The 18,432-nt window shown below is 46.2% G+C and overlaps 1 protein-coding gene across 1 annotated transcript; it reads left to right on the top strand.

The window, feature by feature from the left end:
• The first annotated feature begins 10,405 nt into the window (after positions 1-10,405).
• fgf20b (fibroblast growth factor 20b) lies at positions 10,406-12,616 on the top strand. Its single transcript, XM_057043834.1, has 3 exons — positions 10,406-11,001; positions 11,169-11,272; positions 11,415-12,616. Exons 1-3 carry the CDS (start codon positions 10,710-10,712, stop codon positions 11,658-11,660), a joined length of 642 nt encoding a protein of 213 aa, XP_056899814.1. The 5' UTR covers positions 10,406-10,709; the 3' UTR covers positions 11,661-12,616.
• Positions 12,617-18,432: the final 5,816 nt, after the last annotated feature.

Raw genomic sequence — 18,432 nt, 5'->3', positions numbered from 1 at the left:
CTGCCTCCTTTCATCCTGCACAGGATCCTTTAGCGTGTGGGGGGACTTTGAAGCCATCAGCTAGATAACACACCCAAACAGACAAAGTATACATTGCTGGATTTTCCCCTGCGCAGTACGGACATGCTGCCGAGTTGTCAGCAGCGGGGAGGGGATTGTTGCAATTGTGAAGAGGTCAGGCCATTTTCTAAGGCGGATTAACCCGATACTCCCATAAACAAAAACAACAAAAAGTGAAGAACCCCCAAACACCTCAAGCTCCAGTGACGACTCAAACAGCGAGCCTATTGATCTCCACTCAACCATCCCACAGCTACCAGCTCCTTCCCTCACCGGGGGCCCCCGACACACAGGCAACATGGCCCAACAAATGGAGTAATGACTAATTTAAGACACTTTGCTGTTTTAACCAGACGTGGGCCATAAAATATCTCTCAGCTCAACCATGAGACCCACTTGATAATCAATGGAGATCTAGCAACGAGCTACTTGAGGTGGCCAAGAAACAGGCCCAGAGGCCAAGAGGGGAAACAAATTAAAGCTAAACAGAGCCCATTTCACTCAGCAGCTACGAGAGCAGGCTGGCATCGGGGGAAAGAGCGGGACAGAACTGTCCTGAGGTGGTAAACGCCGCCACAGGGCTGCAGTGCACAGTCATCTCTAACCTTTCCTCATTTAAGTGCTGGGGAAGGCAAATGAGAAATTTCATACAATGAAATGCTGTTTTTATTTTCTTTAATTGCCGGATGTGTATTTAAATGTCTTCACGTTGACTACGATGTGAACCAGACAGATAGCTTTGCAGCGTTCAAGCTACAAATAGAGACTTTGAATCAACAGACAAGGCTCCTGCGTGAGCCCCTTGTGAGCACCGGTGGACGGGAAGACAGCTGAGTACAGGTGGACAGCTGCAGGTCCACGTAACGGCCAGCAGAACCAGTGAAGGCTGAGCTCTTAGACGTTCCAGGTCTTCTGAGACTCCTCTGGCTGCGTCTCCTCATCCTCATGCTACCTGCTGACAGAGGGGAGCACCTTCCAGCGAATCCCTTTAACAACCAGTACGATTTAAAGCCAGATTCTTCCGTTTTAATATATGTTAATGGGAGCAGCCGGTAAACATTAACAATGCCATTTATCTAACCGCGCTTCAAGATGTAAGTGAGGATGTGCAAAGCCATGCCTCGATTCTGCTATTGAATAATTATTTGGAGTTAATGTTTAATGCTTCGCTGTGCCTGAAACTAAACTGGCAGTTCTAATTTCTGCACGATAAGAATGTGTGACAGATTCGTTAGTCATTTATTAAACCTTTTAACAGAAAACAGAGCAGTTTTGTTGGAGGCTTTCCTTTTACTAAAAGCATAGGTGCTCCAGGAGATGTTACGCTTCTGCCGGGCATGTGCAGTATCGCTGTAGGTCGGGTTGTTTTCACAAGCGCGACGTCATCAGTGAGGCATTAAAGTGTCTGAAAACATACCAGCCCCTGGTTGCAGCAGTATAAGAGAGCTGCATGGGCAGAAACACTGAAGAGGCAGACATGTTGCAGCAGACAAACGTGTCAGACAGGAGGTGGAGACAGGCAGAACGAGACGACGGATGACAGCGGAGTATCTGAGGGGCCCATCGGCGAGCTCTGCAGCCATGCGTGCGTCCTCTGTGCAGCACGCCGACCTGGCACAGCTCACACATGCTGAAAGCAGGATGGCAGTCAGACCTCCAGAGGTTAGGTAACACATCTCAGCAGAATGCCCGCTTCTTGTCATTATCAGAAATGTTTTACAACCCTAACCCTAAACCCTCCTACAAAGGAGGAGGAAACAAACCTTCACGTTGGTCGGAGCAGAAGTTGAATATAATGCCGCTTATGTAAGATGATGGAAGAGTTTCAGAGAAAAAGAGGTGTAATCTGCAGGATCAGATTATAGTTCAGATTAAAATCTAAATCAGAAGGAGGAGAAAACTGTAAAAAGGAGAACTCAGACACAAGCAGACATCTGCTCAGGTGTAGCTTTGGTTTGTGCTGCACTTTTACTTCAAGCATCTTAATATTAGGAATATAAGTAATAAGTGAATCCACGATATAACACTGAAAATTATGAGAAATAGCAAACGGAACACGTCGATCAGTAGAAATCGCTCCTCTTTTTGTATTCAGAAGAACTTTCCCTCGAGGATCCTACAGCAGGTGGCAGATGCTATTTTTCAGCTAGTGGAGATGAAAATCCCCGACGAGAACCACGTTCATTCGGCTCCATCTATCACGATGTTTCAGGTCTCAACATCCCTCTCAGAATGACTTCATTCCATCATGTTTATTCTATGTTTTTTGTTTTTCATGTGAAGAGCCTCAGGGTGGATCTGAGGCTAATGAAACAGCTCCCCTCTACGCTACATGACTCTTCCTGTGAGACAGAGATTTACTGCCTGATCCCTCAACTAATTGTGGAACAGCTCTGTTCTCATCCTGTGAGGGGGGGAAAAAAAAAGTCCCGATTCACTTGTAATTAGGACGCTGTGGGGAAAGCCCAACCACAACACTGAACACACGCCTGCTGTTCCACCAAAGCTTTGACGTTTCAACTTTCTGCTTGAACCTTACCTGCAAAAACAAAAAAGACACTCCCGGTGGAGGGGGGGGGGGGCGTCTTCGGTCTCTGAAACAATGGCCATGTCCTGTTGGCTGTAGGCACGTCTGTGTTTGTTGAGTGGTTTCCACCGTGCTGCCTCTCCATGATGGGCATTTTCATGGTCAAACCTGCCACAAAAGGTAACCTGAGCCAAAATACCGATCCTTCAGGAACTGTAAAAATAAAGCACGGGGGTCTGGAGGAACCCTGTCACTCTTCAGTTAAGAACCATGTGAAGACAGAACACACACACACATGCACGCCAACACACACACAATATTCCAGATCATACGGTGTGTTTCAATTTCAGTGAACGTGAATGAGGTTATCTGTTGTTAACAGTGACAAATACGGGTCCTGTCAACCCTTAACACACACACACACACACACGCACACACACACACACACACACACACACACACACACACACACACACACACACACAGTCTTCTGTATGGACTCGCTAATGTCCCAGATGATATTTTCCCTGTCAGACAGCGACGGACAGTAATTATCTAATATATTGTACGTATGATGGCTGCACAGATGCTGGGGTGCATAACGCTTTATTTATAAAACTCCCCAAATCAACAACCTTTTCAAGATCCTTTATCCTGAGCTGTGTCTTTGCAAAGCATCATAATTTTTCTAAATCTCAAGTGGCCTTTTTAATGATCTTTTTGATGCTCCTGCGGGCTTCAGATTATTGCGAGGCCGTCTTTAGATGCTAACGTTTGCCCCGGCGCTGTGCATGCTGTGTTTGTGTGATAAGACCTCAAAGAATTGCTTTTATCGCTCCCTTCAGCCTTGCCTGTTTACATCCACCTGCATGTGCAGAGGGCAGCCTTAAAGAGATGAAAGCTTCAGGCATGTTTTACCCTGTATGACCACACTCACCTCTGTGCAGCCTGGGTTCTCTCCAGGAACTCTGCCAGCAGGAACACTGGCGTTTCCCTGCATGTTACAGTGGACACAGAGGCCATGTTGAAATTGAGGATGGGTGGGCATTGTTTGGTTTTTTTATGTATTGAGCACATTGCGGTTTAGATCCACAAGTTTAGATCCAGGAGCAAAAACCTCACCGGAAGGCTTCCGTTTCTGCCAAAGCAGCATCAAACAGCATAAATCATTCAGCTAAAAGACATTCAAAGTGTTCAAAGCCATCCGCCTGAGAAGAATAAGCCGTTTCCAAAGAAAATGCGCAGGTCTTCCTCAGACAAGAGTAATCTGGCACTGGCTGATAACATCTTAAAAGGTGTCTTTTACCTGATCTCTGTCCTTCCCCTCACACAAACAGTGGCTTTACAACTAAAGCTGACCTATCGGGACATGAACCCAAACAAATTTAAGGCCCCTGTCTTCTGATCATGTGTGACTAACAAGTTGTAATACACCCTCAAGTGATCTGTCACTAGCGGAGAATGGCCGATTCGGGATTTGTGTCACATCCTTCAGCTCCCTTTGTTGTGTGACACGGACAAGGAAGGAGTAAGTGTCGGGAGGTGTCTCGTTCAACTCAGGATGCTGCTCCCCTCTGACTCTGAAAGCATTCCCAAGCTTTTGTTTCCTTGGGAAGATTGAGAATTGAGCATAGATAGTTCTGGGTGACTTCTGGTGTTACGGGAAAAGAATTCCGGGGACAGAGTTTTGTGGAGGGAGATCTCTGCAGGAAGAGGTGGGAGAAAAACTTCCTCTAGAATCTGGAAGTCAAATGCGAAGACGATGACGTAAGGGCAAGAATGAGATGTGAAACCTCAGGTGTGAAAAGAGAATTAGCGATGAACACCTCCCCAAAGACGTCCATCCAGAAGAGATAAAAGAGGCCGCCGGTTTGGCAGGTACCAGCCCATATCACAAGTCTCCCGCTTCAAAGCCTCTAAAGCTTAAACGCTTTGAGATTCCAGTCGTGTTTCTCCGATACCACACACCTTCGCTCCTAAAGGAAGGCGACCCCCCCTCTGCTCTGTGAGCCTCAGAGCTCAAGTAGATGTTGTTAGACAATACAAAGAATTCCACTGAAACACTTCATAGAGAGTGGCAGTTGCAGAGATGTAATCCAATGCCATTCTCAGGCTTCATAATGTCCACGGTGATCGGGAGCGGCCGGCGGGACATGTCTCGACATAGCTGGGTTCAAACAACTCTCTCATTCTTTGTTCCCCATTCGGTGCGGCCCTTTTCCCCCCCTGACAGAGCCACAACATTTTACAGCCGGATTAAAAGGCCCAAATCCCAACGCTGGCACTTAGAGCAACAGAGGACAGAGCGGTACAGTCAGATCTGAGGACCTGCGGCCTCCTCAGCAACGCACGCGCGTGTGTGTGTGTTGGGGGGGGGGGGGGGGGGGTTGATTGATGATCTATGTCACTGAACGTTTCCTGTGGCTGCCCATCACATTTCATCAAATCTCGCCTTCCTGCAGCTGAAGGGTGACAAAGCTCCAAACGCTGAGGAGATCTTTGTGTGTGTGGATTCGGGAGGCTCTCTTCCTGCAGGGTGAGCGGGAGAATAAATCCACATGCACACCGGTGACATGTGCACGTTACCAGACTGATGGAGAGATAAGATAGTATTTACAACACACTCGAGCTCCGGATTAGATGAAAGCTAAACTTCAAGGGAATTTTGAGGACTATGGAAATTAAATTTACCTCCAAAATCGTCCTTGTTCCTCCCGTTAGGGTGAGAAAAGTGCTATTGTGTTTACCGGTGATGTTCAGCTTTCAAAGTTATGTTTTTAATTCACTTTCTAAAGTCAAACAGGATGGGCTGATGTCATGTTTCCTGCGATGAAGTTAAGGTTGGAAATAAACCCTTAATCTGAGTGGATTCCTTTGTGGCCCATCATCCTTTTTACTGAAGATCTCTTCTGCAATTTCCTTTGCAAACAGATATTAGCCGACCTTTTGTAATTCCCGAGAGAAGAGGAAAATCCTAATTCACTCCTTTAGCTGTAAATCCCAGGTAACCAGCATTCATTAGAGGTTTAAGTGCTGAACACAGCCAAAAGCTTAGCAGTTAGCAGATCCTCGAGATAAATTACATAATAAAGCATGTAAGCACTAAATTGAGCACAAAGAATGTAAAACTAGGAGACAAAAGTGAAAACAGGTGTTGGTGTGCAGGGAAACACAACGACATATCGCCATGGACACATTCCAATGGTCAATAAAAGGAGGAGATAAGATGGAAGGTGTTGTTAAAAAATGGCCAAGAAATTGTCCTGATGACTGACGATAACCCACCACGGACACATTTTAAAGCCAGGAACTAATTTTGATTGTTAAGACCTCCACAAAAGTCTGATGCCTGAGGGTTAGGGTTAGGGTTAGGGTTAGGGTTAGACAAGATGAAATTGTTGGCAACTTTTCAGTTTCTCTTCTCTCACCTTGTTATTTGGTGGCCTGAGGGAAAAAAAACAATTATAAAATGTATTAAATTGAAAAGATTTTTGAACAATTAGTACCCAGAGCCTTTATTGAGAACCTAATTGAAGTAACTTTGGCAACAGTTGCAGCCTCCAGTCATCCTGTAGGATGTTACAGGCATTGCACACGTGGATTTGGAGTTATTCTGCCGTAACTCCACCCTAACTCTAACCCTAACCCTAATCCTAACCCTAACCCTAGACTAACCCTTAAACACTCTTCCATCATTCCAATCAGTAGGCCTGTACAATAAAGATCTAAATTAAACCCTGAACCCTAACTCTAGTTCTAATCCTAACATTAACCTTAACCCTAGTTCTAACCCCAACCCTAACCAAACCCTGTTCTAACCCCAACCCTAACCAAACCCTAGTTCTAACCCCAACCCTAACCAAACCCTAGTTCTAACCCCAACCCTAACCAAACCTTGTTCTAACCCCAACCCTAACCAAACCCTTGTTCTAACCCCAACCCTAACCAAACCCTAGTTCTAACCCCAACCCTAACCAAACCCTAGTTCTAACCCCAACCCTAACCAAACCCTAGTTCTAACCCCAACCCTAACCAAACCCTAGTTCTAACCCTAACCCTAAGCTTAACCCTAACCCTAACCTTAACCCTTGTTCCAACCCCAACCCTAACCAAACCCTTGTTCTAACCCCAACCCTAACCAAACCCTAGTTCTAACCCCAACCCTAACCAAACCCTAGTTCTAACCCCAACCCTAACCAAACCCTTGTTCTAACCCTAACCTTAAGCCCACTGACCTGTTGGGAGGTGACCATTTAGCCCCGTCTCAGATCCTGACCATGTTTTGAACAGGTTCTCTGGTGCTTCCACCTCCATACTTCATTGTTGGGTTTTGGGCTTCCTAATATGACACTGACTGAGTTGGTCAGATCAGAGAATCCTGTTTAGTTAAGTTTAGTGATTCATGAAGGTGCTTTATTTCAGATCCACTCCAGGTGAGCTTTCAAGTGCTTCACCTTCCATAAAGCTCAGATTGATGCAGTCCTGCCTTGAACCCTCTGGAACTTTCTCTCTCTCTCCATACACACACACACACACACACACACACACACACACACACACACACACACACACACACACACCCACACACACATATATATACACATTAATCTACATACACACACACACACACACACACACACACACACACATATATATATATACATATACTGTATATATACTGTATACACATATATCTACATACACACACACACACAGGCACACACACACACACATATATATATATGATCAGGAGAACTGCAGGATCAGGAGCTGATGCTCAAGTCAGTTAAATAATTTTCTCTGTGTCACTCTGGGGTGTTGAGTTTAGACTAATGAAGTATTTTCTAATTATTATCAACAATATTCCAACATGTGAAAAAAGGTAAAAGGCTGTAAACACTTTCTCATCTTTGACTACAAACACATAAATCAGATGCTGACATTTAAAGGCCGTTACCCACCTTCTCCTTCATGATTTATTCTAAAAACAATCACTGCTGCTTCGGGACTTTATAAAAATAAGAACGTGGAATCATGTCTTAAAAAGGTTCAAACTGCAAAACAGCATGCCTGGGATTTTGTAAGGCTCGCCATTAGGCAGCAGAGAACAATGGCACATACGCGAACACATAACATCTCGCCTTGTGTCTACGAGGTTGTTGCCACATAAATGGGCCATAAAAGCGGGGTTGCTGGTAAAGATGTCTATCTTTATGCAGGTGTTATGACTGACTGATAGTGACTCATCAAGTCACTGCCTTTTGTCCAGCGACAACAACTTTCCTTTTAAATTAGGGAACAGATGTGATGGAAGAAGCGAAGGCTCCCCTGGCTGCTGGCCAACAGGCCAACTGGATAGCTGCTAAAGCTAAAGACAGCTAAAGCCTGTGTGAAGGACTGGCAACAATGTTTGTGTAATGAATGATGGCGCCACAGGAGGGAGACAAAAACCTCTGCCCAAAGGCGTGAGTAACAGTGTCAAAAGCTGTTTCATTTAATTTGATTTAATTTAAGGTTGAACTCCTCGAGAGCTTGACGAACAGCTTTAGCCTTTAGCATTGAGAATCTTTCAGTTAGTTTCTCAAAGGTTTGTGAGTGTGTTTGCTTCTGATCAAGGGGTTATTGAGACGCCCCTCACATCAGGAGACAACAGTGCAGATGCTTTCATGGTACTGAAGCAACACCTTTTGTTAACAAATTGCTGTTGCGGTGACATTTCAATCACAGCAGTGATTTGTTGATTTGGGCGACTGATAAATGTTTTAATAAAATCTACTGAGGCTTTTCGGACATGAAAAGTCTCAGTCATGTGGAGCAACAAAGAGCCCCGGACCTTAATGGGGTACGTGTGATGCCAGCTCTATTTTTCATCTCTGTGCACCAGATAATGTCCAGACAAGTGCTCAACCTCAGCCAGATCAGAAGGCCAGATTGGTGAAGACAGAATGGATCTCTCCATCAGGTGGAACAGTGCCAGGTCCACTGGGCACAGAGCAAACAGCCAGGGAATGCCTGCCCCCCTTTGCTTAACCATTAAACCCCCTCCAACCACCCCCTCTCTCATCAGATGTCAACACCTCCGCCAAGTCCCAGTGTCTGGTTTCCTATGTCCCCGAATTCCTGCTGCCTGTGAACACTTGTCAAATTAAAGCATCAATAGATAAGAAACAAGAAGCTTTTTTATCTTTAAGTGTCAACCAGATTTAGTTTCCATGTTTGTTTACTGGGAGAAGTTGGACGCCAGCGGATGCACATTAAAGCCCTGTTGCTCCCCCCCACCCCCATCTCATGTTGGGGACTAATGCAACGTGGCTCTAATGCAGATATTAGACAGTAAACACATTGTGATATAAGAAATACCTGAAAATCTTACAGCATGAAAGTTCAACCAAATCCATCTGGATAATAAAAATGAACAAGTTTGATTATAGATTGATTATATGTCTTGACCTGTAGTTAAAAATACAGTTCAGAAATAATCAGTAGTTCCAATAACATGAGAAAGACAGGTGAACACAGGTCTAATCTTGTATAACAAACCCAACGGTATAAATAAGGAGGTGAGTAAAAGCTGGAGTACGAAAGAAGAACATTTATTTACAACAGCTCAAAAATCAATGGTCTAAATGTCCCATAAATGCGCTAAATTTGTCATCCTCTGATTCATCACAGTGTAAACGCACCAATGACCCGTCAGAATGAAAATGGCCTGTTTTCACCCTCTTTATATTGTATGTATAATCTGCTTAATATATAATATTGCATAATTTGTTCAATATTTTCCAAGTGATCCTGGAGATCTAACTCTTTAACCTTTGACCTTTCTACAGGCAATAACCAATTTTTAGAAAGCCAACATGAACTTCTTTCAATCTATAAAACCTCAACAAGTGGATGGAACAGGCTCATATAGTATTCTGGAGAAGTTAATGCAGGAATCACTGACTAGTTAATTAACTAAACTCTCTTTGGGTATTTTTAATTAAAAAAGAATAGCCTCATCAGGTCAACAGCAGCGCCAACATCACAAGGCTGCATCTTAAAAAACACGAATGGGTCAGTTGATCCCTGCAAAGTTTAGATTTCATATAGTTTCCTTTTTTTGCGGTTACTCCATAAACCTGCAGCACAACTCTGGGTTTTTCTGTGGATTCTGTCGCCCTCGTGTTATGTGACATCATATAAACTGACCATTTCAGCACCAAAGGTGGAGGACAGCTCCAGAACCTTTAACATAACGGGACTGTCACGAGGTCCTGGTTCTGACTCAAAGCGGGAATTTGCAAAGCTCGTCTGAGATTTTCTTTCTTTTTTCCTGACTGTGTGATGATTGTGGCCCCCACAAATGTCCCCCTGTTGCCTGGACGTGGAGGTAATGATGTCAGGCGGGGACGGTTGTTGGAGCCGAAGCCTCCACCGACCTCTGCAGGGCAAGACCGCAGCACCACCCGCAGGGGAGAAGGGGGGGGGGGGGGGCAGGCGCTGGGGGCTGCGTGTCCGAGTCCACTTAATCTGTTTCCGATAAGTAACCGATAAGATGCAGCTCCTGCTGAGGAAGGACAGCGTGGACGATGAACAATGACAGGTTGTCCAAATTAGGGGAAGTAAACTCCAACAAGGATCAAAAACACGCTCGTTATTTTGTTGTTTTTGTGCATGTTTGGTTTTCTGAAGGATTTTGCATGAAATAGAACGCTCCACCATCGTCTCTCTTCTTATCTTGGAGAGAGAGAGAGAGAGAGAGAGAGAGAGGTGGGGGGGGGGGGGGCGGGGGTGAGATCCTGCCCGGGCACGCCCGGACTGTAAAGCCCCGCCCATTAATAGCCCTGTGGGTTTTGCACCTGCCTCTCCACCGCTGGCACTCCGAGCGCAAACCCTCCCAACGCCTCCTCTCTGCGGCGGGACTACCTGCGCACCAGCAGCGGCGCCACCACTGACAGCAGACCCATCAACACCGCAACAAACAAAACTGTTGACAATCGGCGCACTCGCGAGCGGAGATTCGGTGTTTTCGGCCGTGCGTGTGTCCGCGTTCCTGGAAGTAAACATGCAGTAGGTGAAGTACGCAGGAGCGCTGCCTCAGGACCTCCTCTCTGAACTTTACCCGCTGCGCTTGAACACGATGGCGGTGGCTTCTGCTGCCTTTCTGGGGGAAGTTGGAGGCGTTTTCGGGATCGAAGGTATCCCGCAGGTCGGCTCCCGCTTCGTGCTGACACCTTTCGGGGACAGCTCCGGCTCGCTGCTCGGGGAGCCGCTGATCGCCGGGGACCGACTCTCTCGGGGCGCAGCGACGGATTTGACGCACCTCAAGGGGATCCTGCGGAGGAGACAGCTGTACTGCAGGACTGGATTTCACCTGCAGATACTTCCGGACGGCACCGTGCAGGGCACCAGGAGGGACCACAGTCGTTTCGGTAAAGAAACCGATTGTTACGCGTATTATAAATGGATACTAGTTTTAAACCAGGTCAGAATAATAACATAACCAATAAGAGAGTGATTCGTGTTTAAATAGTGCCAATAGTGTATTTGTTGTGTTTATTTTAAAAGTATACATTTTCTTATGTGCCTTCTTTTCCAGGTATTTTAGAATTCATCAGCCTGGCAGTTGGACTGATCAGCATTAGAGGGGTGGACAGTGGACTCTATCTGGGCATGAATGACAAAGGGGAACTTTATGGTTCTGTACGTACCGCCCATCCTATTTTATATTATATTAATATCATTTAATCATATCAGATATGTCACGGGGCATGCAGAATAAACCAGATATGTTCTTTTCTCGCCCTTATTTTCATTATTATTTACCTGCTTGTTTTTCTTTCAGGATAAACTCACATCAGAATGTGTCTTCAGGGAGCAGTTTGAAGAGAACTGGTACAACACCTACTCCTCCAACCTCTACAAACATGGGGAAAAAGGGGCACGTTACTTTGTGGCTTTGAACAAAGATGGGACCCCCAGAGATGGGACTAAATCCAGGCGGCACCAGAAATTTACCCACTTTTTGCCCAGGCCGGTGGACCCTGACCGTGTGCCAGAGCTGTACAGGGATATTTTAGGACACAGCTGAGACGTGGAGGACTTGGTGACACTGAGGAGTAGCTGCTGAAGCCCTGGAAGGCAGGGAACAGGGAAGAAGAGGCAGATGTGGCCGCAGCAGGCTGAGGGACAGCAGGCCGACCCACGTGGGGAAAGGCACCGGCGCCTCTTAAAGGGATGCGTGGTCCATTTTTCAACAGCCAAGAAGATGGGCTAGAATGTCTGAGCACTTGGCCTGAGCGGGTCATTTGTTTAGAGCTAGAGGTGACCTGAAAAGTTCTTGCTTGGAATAGGAGATGACTGGAACCAGAGCTGTGTGGAGGATGGTCTCATCGGGTCCAGTGGAGATACCAGCTGGGCTGAAGAATGGAGCCAGAGGGAACTCTGAAATGGTTCTTTTAGCAGCGGTTGCAGCAGGAGCGCCGTGGTCTGTTCAGAAGGACTTTGAAGGAATGGTTCTGTTTCTCTTTACGTCTGTGTTCACCCGTTTGAAAAAGAGCAACTCGTGTAACAAATTATTTATTCCCTCTAGATGCATATATTTATGTTATATATTTATTTATTGGAAAGTATATTTTTACAGTTAGATAAATGAACTATTAAACTACTCCAGAATGTCTTGTATCAATGCTGCGGTAGGGTATAGTTGCATCTCCAACATGCTACAGACATTTCTTTTTTTTCAAAATCTAATCATGGTAACAGTGAATCGCTTTATTAAACTTCTTGTATTGTTGACATATTAATTCATGTTCTGTTACATGTGTTACACTGATCATGCAAACTGCAACAGTTAAAAAAAATAGCTCAAAATGATCATTTTTTTCTAATCACAAGTCAAAATCTGTGTTCATAGTTCATGTTCTTAAAAAAACAGCATTCTTTTAAATAAACCAAATTTTTAGTGGTAATAGCAGATCATAAAAAGCATATTTTATTGGTTGCTTTTGTCTTTTCAAGTTTAAATATATAAACCCACTAACGAGACCAATGTTGTCTTTCTTTATGGACGCCATTATGCCAGGAGATGAGTCACAGACCTGATGCACACATAAAACTTCAAAGCCTCTGCAAACTCATCGGAACGCCGCGGCATCGCTGTGACACAATTAGGGGCAAATAAAACCTGACCTTTAACTTTTGCCTAGCAGCTCTGGCCACTATAAGTGGAGGTCAGTGGATGACGCCTTGAGTAACCTCTGCAGGATGGATTTAGACACAATCTGCCTTCGTACGGGGAGTTTCTAAAGCTGAGTGAGCCAGGTAGAAATATCTGACTATCACATTCTAGAAGTAATATCTTAATATCTGTGCACGGTTTCCTTCATAGTTCCGTGAAGCCTGTGATGAAAGCCTGTGTTCTCAGTGTGTGTGATGGTGAGCCAGTGGGGGGGGATCTCAGGACTGGGAGTCAGCTCTGCTGCCAACTCCCCCTTCCTTCAACCATGAGACTCTGGGATTTTCCAACATTCACACAACCGGAGCGCCAACGTGCTCCTGTAGTCAGCGTCCCAGAGCGTGCAGGTGATCGGGCCCCATCCACGACAGCAGCCCAGAAAAGGTTCCGGTACTTTTTAAGTTAATAGAGTTAAAAAGATGTCTGCAATGATGTGGTCTGTATCTAAAGGAGCATCAGATAGTTTCAGCTATACCATCTGAATCACAGCGATGCCTCCAGAGTGACTCAGCTGTAGTCCTGAAGAGCAGACTGTGAACACCAAGCAGAGTGAGCCCTCTCCTTTTTGAAGGTCATCTCTCTAAACACGCTGAAAAGCCTGACCTGTGATACCTGATGCGCAAAGGTGTTCCCTGGCACTCGTCTAAAGCAGTGTTTTTGGAGCCTACCTGTCCCCGAGACAGATGCTTTTGTTCCCACCTTTCTCCGCCTCTTGCAGGTGGTCTGAAAACACTTAAACCCCTCATCCGCAGCCACTCTGGAGGGCCGCCTCGCGCTTAATAGGTGCTCCCGGACTTTCATCGCCTCTCCAGCAGCAACTTTAAATGACTGTTAAGCAAACCCCTGTGTGTGTGTGTGTGTGTGTGTGTGTGTGTGTGTGTGTGTGTGTGTGTGGTGTGTGTGTGTGTGTGTGTGTGTGTGGCATGGGTCCACCGCTGGCAGGTGTGGAAGTCAGTGATCTCCTGTGTCTGTCCCTGCAGAGCCGTCAGACTGCTGCACAGGTGTTCCCTCAGCACTTAAGCGTTCACACTCTGATCTCAGGCCTTTTGTTTGTCAGCTGGGGATCTGACTTAGCAGCGGCGGGAGGGGGGGTGAAAATACCCCCCCCCCCCTCCTTTTTTTCCCTCTCCCCCCGATTTCCAGAGAGTATAATTTCTATATTTAGTCGGCTGCGGTGGGGAAGACAGGGGTGGTGCCCCGGCGCTCACCTGTGGCCACTTCTAAGGGTGTGTTTGTGCAGGGATGGTGTGTGCAGCTTTGTGTCATTTGAATCCCACAAACTATTGATTTCAGGCTCTTTGTTGTTTGTTTATTACTTACTAAATTGCCATGCGCACAAAGCAACGAGCTGCGTCCGTGTTTATAGGATTACAACAGGAGCAGGCGTATACGGCGTTATCAGAAAGCGTCGGTCGCCGATTTCAATTAACAAACATCCTTCCTGTGATTAACGGCGGCGTTTCACACCTGCTGCTGTGGGTCGGTTCACTCGTGTAGCATCACGTTTAAGAGCGGTTTTTGGTCTGCACATCAGCTCACAAGCAGTGGAAAATGTGCTCTTCTCTTTTGCAGGTCTCCATGGAGACGTTTGCCGCCGTGCACAGGTGCCGTGTGGAGCACATAGGTGAGAAATCCAGATCACTCTAATCTCTGCTGGCCTGAAGGAGACATCAGGCCCCGTCACACCAGAATACATCCCCAGTTCTTAGAAAACAGGCTTTGAAAACCAAGAAATTTGGAACTGCATGGTCTTGTGTCTTGTGAAATAATGGAGTTACTTCAGGATTGTACCTGAAGGTCCATTTTAAGGGCCCTCAGGTCTCATTAAAGAGGTTCTGCCACAGTAGGAACGACGCTGTCCAAAATTGCTTAAAAACATTACACATCAAATAATTTCAACAGGCAAATTCAGCTGTTGACGATCGTCTGTGATGACAGGCCGAGATTGAGCTCATTCATTTATTTAGATCCCTAAATCAAAAGGCCTGAACCTCATATCAGAAAAAAGCATAAAGGGACAACAATCCCAACTGGCTGCGAATGTAGAATCATCACTTTAACCCACTGAACCTCTGACCCTGCTGCTGTGGTACGCCGAGGGGGGGCAAATCCCTCTGCAGCAGTCGTGGAGATCCTTCCTCTGTCCCTCGTACCCACATTACTGACACCTGGATGATGCAGCTGAAGCCAAAAGCAGGAGACGGGGGGGCTGCACACAGATCAGGAGGTAGCTCAGTTATGTCCAGGTCTCAAAAGTTTCTGCGATGCAGTAAATAAATAATTAACAAACAGTTGCAATACAACAAAACTCTACGTGAACGTGGGAATGAAGCGACGGAACGTCCTCTGAGTTGCAAAGGCCAAACCAAAGTAGTGTGTAATGTTTGTAGCTGTTTGAAGAGCCTGATGGAGGAAGACTGTACGCTCGCTGCCTCCTGGCGAAAGTGGAAATGTTCTTTGTTGCCGCTCAGTCGGGCGGAAAATTGCAAATCCATTTGTCATTGTATGACAAGATGCAGAGGTCACTCAGTGGATTCCTTCATGACAAGCTTACGGAATCAAATGTTTTTCCACGGCCTCTCCCTCTCGCACCTGCACCTCCAGGTAAAATAACAAAACGGGGGGAGAGAGGCAGAAAGGAGGGCTTAGAGCAAATGACTTGAGGAAGGGGGAGAGAAAAATGATACGTGGGAAGAATTCGCCGTGAAAACTTCTGCCGCCATCGCCCATTTCAGCTTATTTGAACCGAACATGCATTTAGCCCAGAGTGGCAGGTGATGCGCTGCTTTCTGGACGGATCCCAGACCTGCAGAATAGCAGTAATTATTGTGACTTGTACCACCGCAGAACGTTCTGAAAGGCTCAAAAGAAAGACGTTCGCCATCTTCTTTTTTACCCCATTAAATGCCTGATGAAAGGTTCAACGTGAAAAGCTCCCCAGTCGGGGAGTCGTGCAGAGAAGCTCAGAGTGGAGCTGAAATTTAATGATGACAAACTTGTACAAACGGCCGACATCAGGTTTCCTGGGGCACTACTTATAATAGGATTTATAACATATGGGTTAAAACTGAAACTAAGGGACGCGATCTGTGGTGGGAAACTTCAAAAGACATGGCAGCAAGGCTGCAACCCTCCTCCGCAGCAATAACCTTGAGTGCTTGTGAATGAAGGAAATCCCCTCAGCAGGAAAACACATCACTATAGAGCAGCAGGAGCAGCAGCAGCAGCGAGCCAGGTGGTGCAAGACCACCAAAACACTGTCATAACCTTCAAATAACAGCCCGTGGTAACCCCGGCAGACATGTACGTAGGTATCAATGAGCCGTAATTATAGCATTATTAGTAAAAGTTTTCACAGAGATAATTGAGGGGACATGTCGCTACTTCGGTGTTTGTAAGATACAGTCTTAATTCATGTTTGTTCACTGTCTAAGAAAATGGTTATTTCCACTCTCAGGCACATTTCCCTTTAGGAATAAATCTTCCTGATCCGGATGAAATGGTCCACAGTTTGAGCTCACGAGTCAGTTACTTTGGTTTTTCTTGCTTCCTGTTGATCAGGTAGAAGAGGAGAGCCACCAAGATGGACACACATCTGTGGTTAAAGAAAGGAAACATACCTGTGTGCTTTTAAGCAAAGAAAACCTGCAAGAAAAATGAGCCAGGAGACGCTGCATGTCCTTCTCTGAGACACTTTACACCCCGAGAGGATCAAAGTATCTGGAAAATAAAGAGGATGCAATTAAACAGCCACATGTAGGCAGATGCTTAGCTAGACATTCCCCCTGTCAGAGGCAAACAAAGAGGCTTTCTGGGAGGAGAAAGGCATGCAGTTCCCTCAATATGCCTCACCTGTGGGGAACAATCACAAGAGCAGTTGCAATCCCAGGCCCTGGAGGTAGATAGGTGAGGGTTTATGTTGTCATTGGTGCATTAACCAATCGGGCGTCGTACATCTTGAGGTGGTGTTTGTCTTCAGAGGGACCACCTCATTCCTTTGGTCTGACATAGAAGGATGTAGTAAGAGGAGCAGGGGCAGGTCTGCTCATCTGCAGATGTTCCTTTTTTTTTACACTGCGTCCAGGTGAAGGAGGTCTGAGGCGTAAATGGGAAATGATGTCAACTCCCAGACACTGTCTCTAAACTTCTCCAGCCAATCCTCAAATCATAATGAAAGCTTCAACCGTGGCAACAGTCGTCGGGTCCACTTCACTGTTGAAGCCCCCGTTTCACACCAACAATCAAGAGCTCTGCTGGTGTGAGAGTGTTGAACTAAAAGGTAAACACAGCGTTTTGGAGACATCCCTCCTACCTGTCTGAGGGCTTTAAACTTTGCTGAAGGGACGTAATGTGCACCGATATTGTCTGCTCTGCACACGATGGAGGCTTTTCTCCACAAAGGCCGAGACAGGAGCAGCTGATGACAGGCTACTTTCATGTTCCTTATCACGGCACCATATCAGAGAGATGCAGATGGGCCAGACAAAGTACCACCAGGCCCTGTAGATTTGAGCAGAGTTTCATCTGATTCCCCATATCTCTGCTTTTAGTGATCGCGGGGGGGGGATGAGAGTTTGGTGGTCCATGCGTTTAGACCACCGTGGAAAAAAAAGGGGGGAAAAAAAGAGTGGCTGAGTGATAGATAATTCTTGTTTTATACAAAAGGAGGTGTGTGTTTTATAAAATATGGATCTGGATAAAAAGAGGGAGACAAAAGGGCTGATAAAAGCATGGAGCGTCTCACGCACACCTCCTGAGGAGGAGATAGTTGGCTCACCTCTCCTGCTCACGTCTGCAGCTTTAAAACAGTGGGAACCAAAGTGAGAGCACGCACGGCGCACAACTGTACATGTTGCCATCACGCAGCGTCGGACACACATGTAGACGTTGGGTGAGGTCGTCTTTGGAGGTGCGGCGTAGCAGATTCTGTCTAAATGATGCTAATGTTGGTGTTTAAGGCTCTACTGACGTGACTCCTGCACGGCCACAGAGGCGCCCAGCAGCGCGGGGAAGCATCACCGATGGGGAAAAATGAGGAAGCAGAAGCCGATCCGCCGCTGCCCTGCATTGTCCAGCATCTTGTCTTCCTCCACTGCAGCTTCCGGGAGCAGTGGTGGAATTTTAACATGATAGAGATAAGGACAGAGGGCTTTATTTGTTAGTTCAAGGGGCCCATACTCTCTCCTCTGCTCTTTGACATTTTCTCAGCGGTATGGGGTTACATGTAAGGAAAAAGTCTTCCACATCATCTAGCCCCATTTTCTGTGAACAAAAAACACATGTGACCCTCTCTTGTTTTCGGTAAACATTAGACCTCAATGCCAAAGTTTCCAAAATACGACCAACAAATCAGTGTCATCTAAATGAGAATAGGCATCAGGCTTCTATTTTTAAATGACCTGTGTATCATTTGCTATTTTTGTCCACTGCTTCGGTTTGGTGTATTGACCTGTGACCTCTGGGGGTCGGGCTGACTTTTAGGAAGGGGCAAAGAGCATAAAGCAGTCAGAAGTGCACCCTCTGGATTACTCCAGGGTGAGAGTTTGTAGCGTGCAGTAGCTGCAGGCTAGCAGGGTCACAGCCCACCCAGGGGGGTGGGAAGACAGGGTCACAAAGGCTGGGGAGG

The sequence above is a fragment of the Takifugu flavidus genome, chromosome 9 (assembly GCF_003711565.1).
Source record: "Takifugu flavidus isolate HTHZ2018 chromosome 9, ASM371156v2, whole genome shotgun sequence".
In the NCBI taxonomy this organism is placed as follows: Eukaryota; Metazoa; Chordata; class Actinopteri; order Tetraodontiformes; family Tetraodontidae; genus Takifugu; species Takifugu flavidus.
This window is presented reverse-complemented; position numbering and strand designations above follow the sequence as displayed.

Excerpts from the sequence above, each read along its gene's own strand:
- fgf20b (XM_057043834.1), top strand. The coding sequence starts at position 10,710 with ATGGCGGTGGCTTCTGCTGCCTTTCTGGGGGAAGTTGGAGGCGTTTTC. Across the intron at positions 11,002-11,168 it reads GAGGGACCACAGTCGTTTCG|GTATTTTAGAATTCATCAGC; the intron begins GTAAAGAAACCG and ends CTTCTTTTCCAG. Across the intron at positions 11,273-11,414 it reads AAGGGGAACTTTATGGTTCT|GATAAACTCACATCAGAATG; the intron begins GTACGTACCGCC and ends TTTTTCTTTCAG.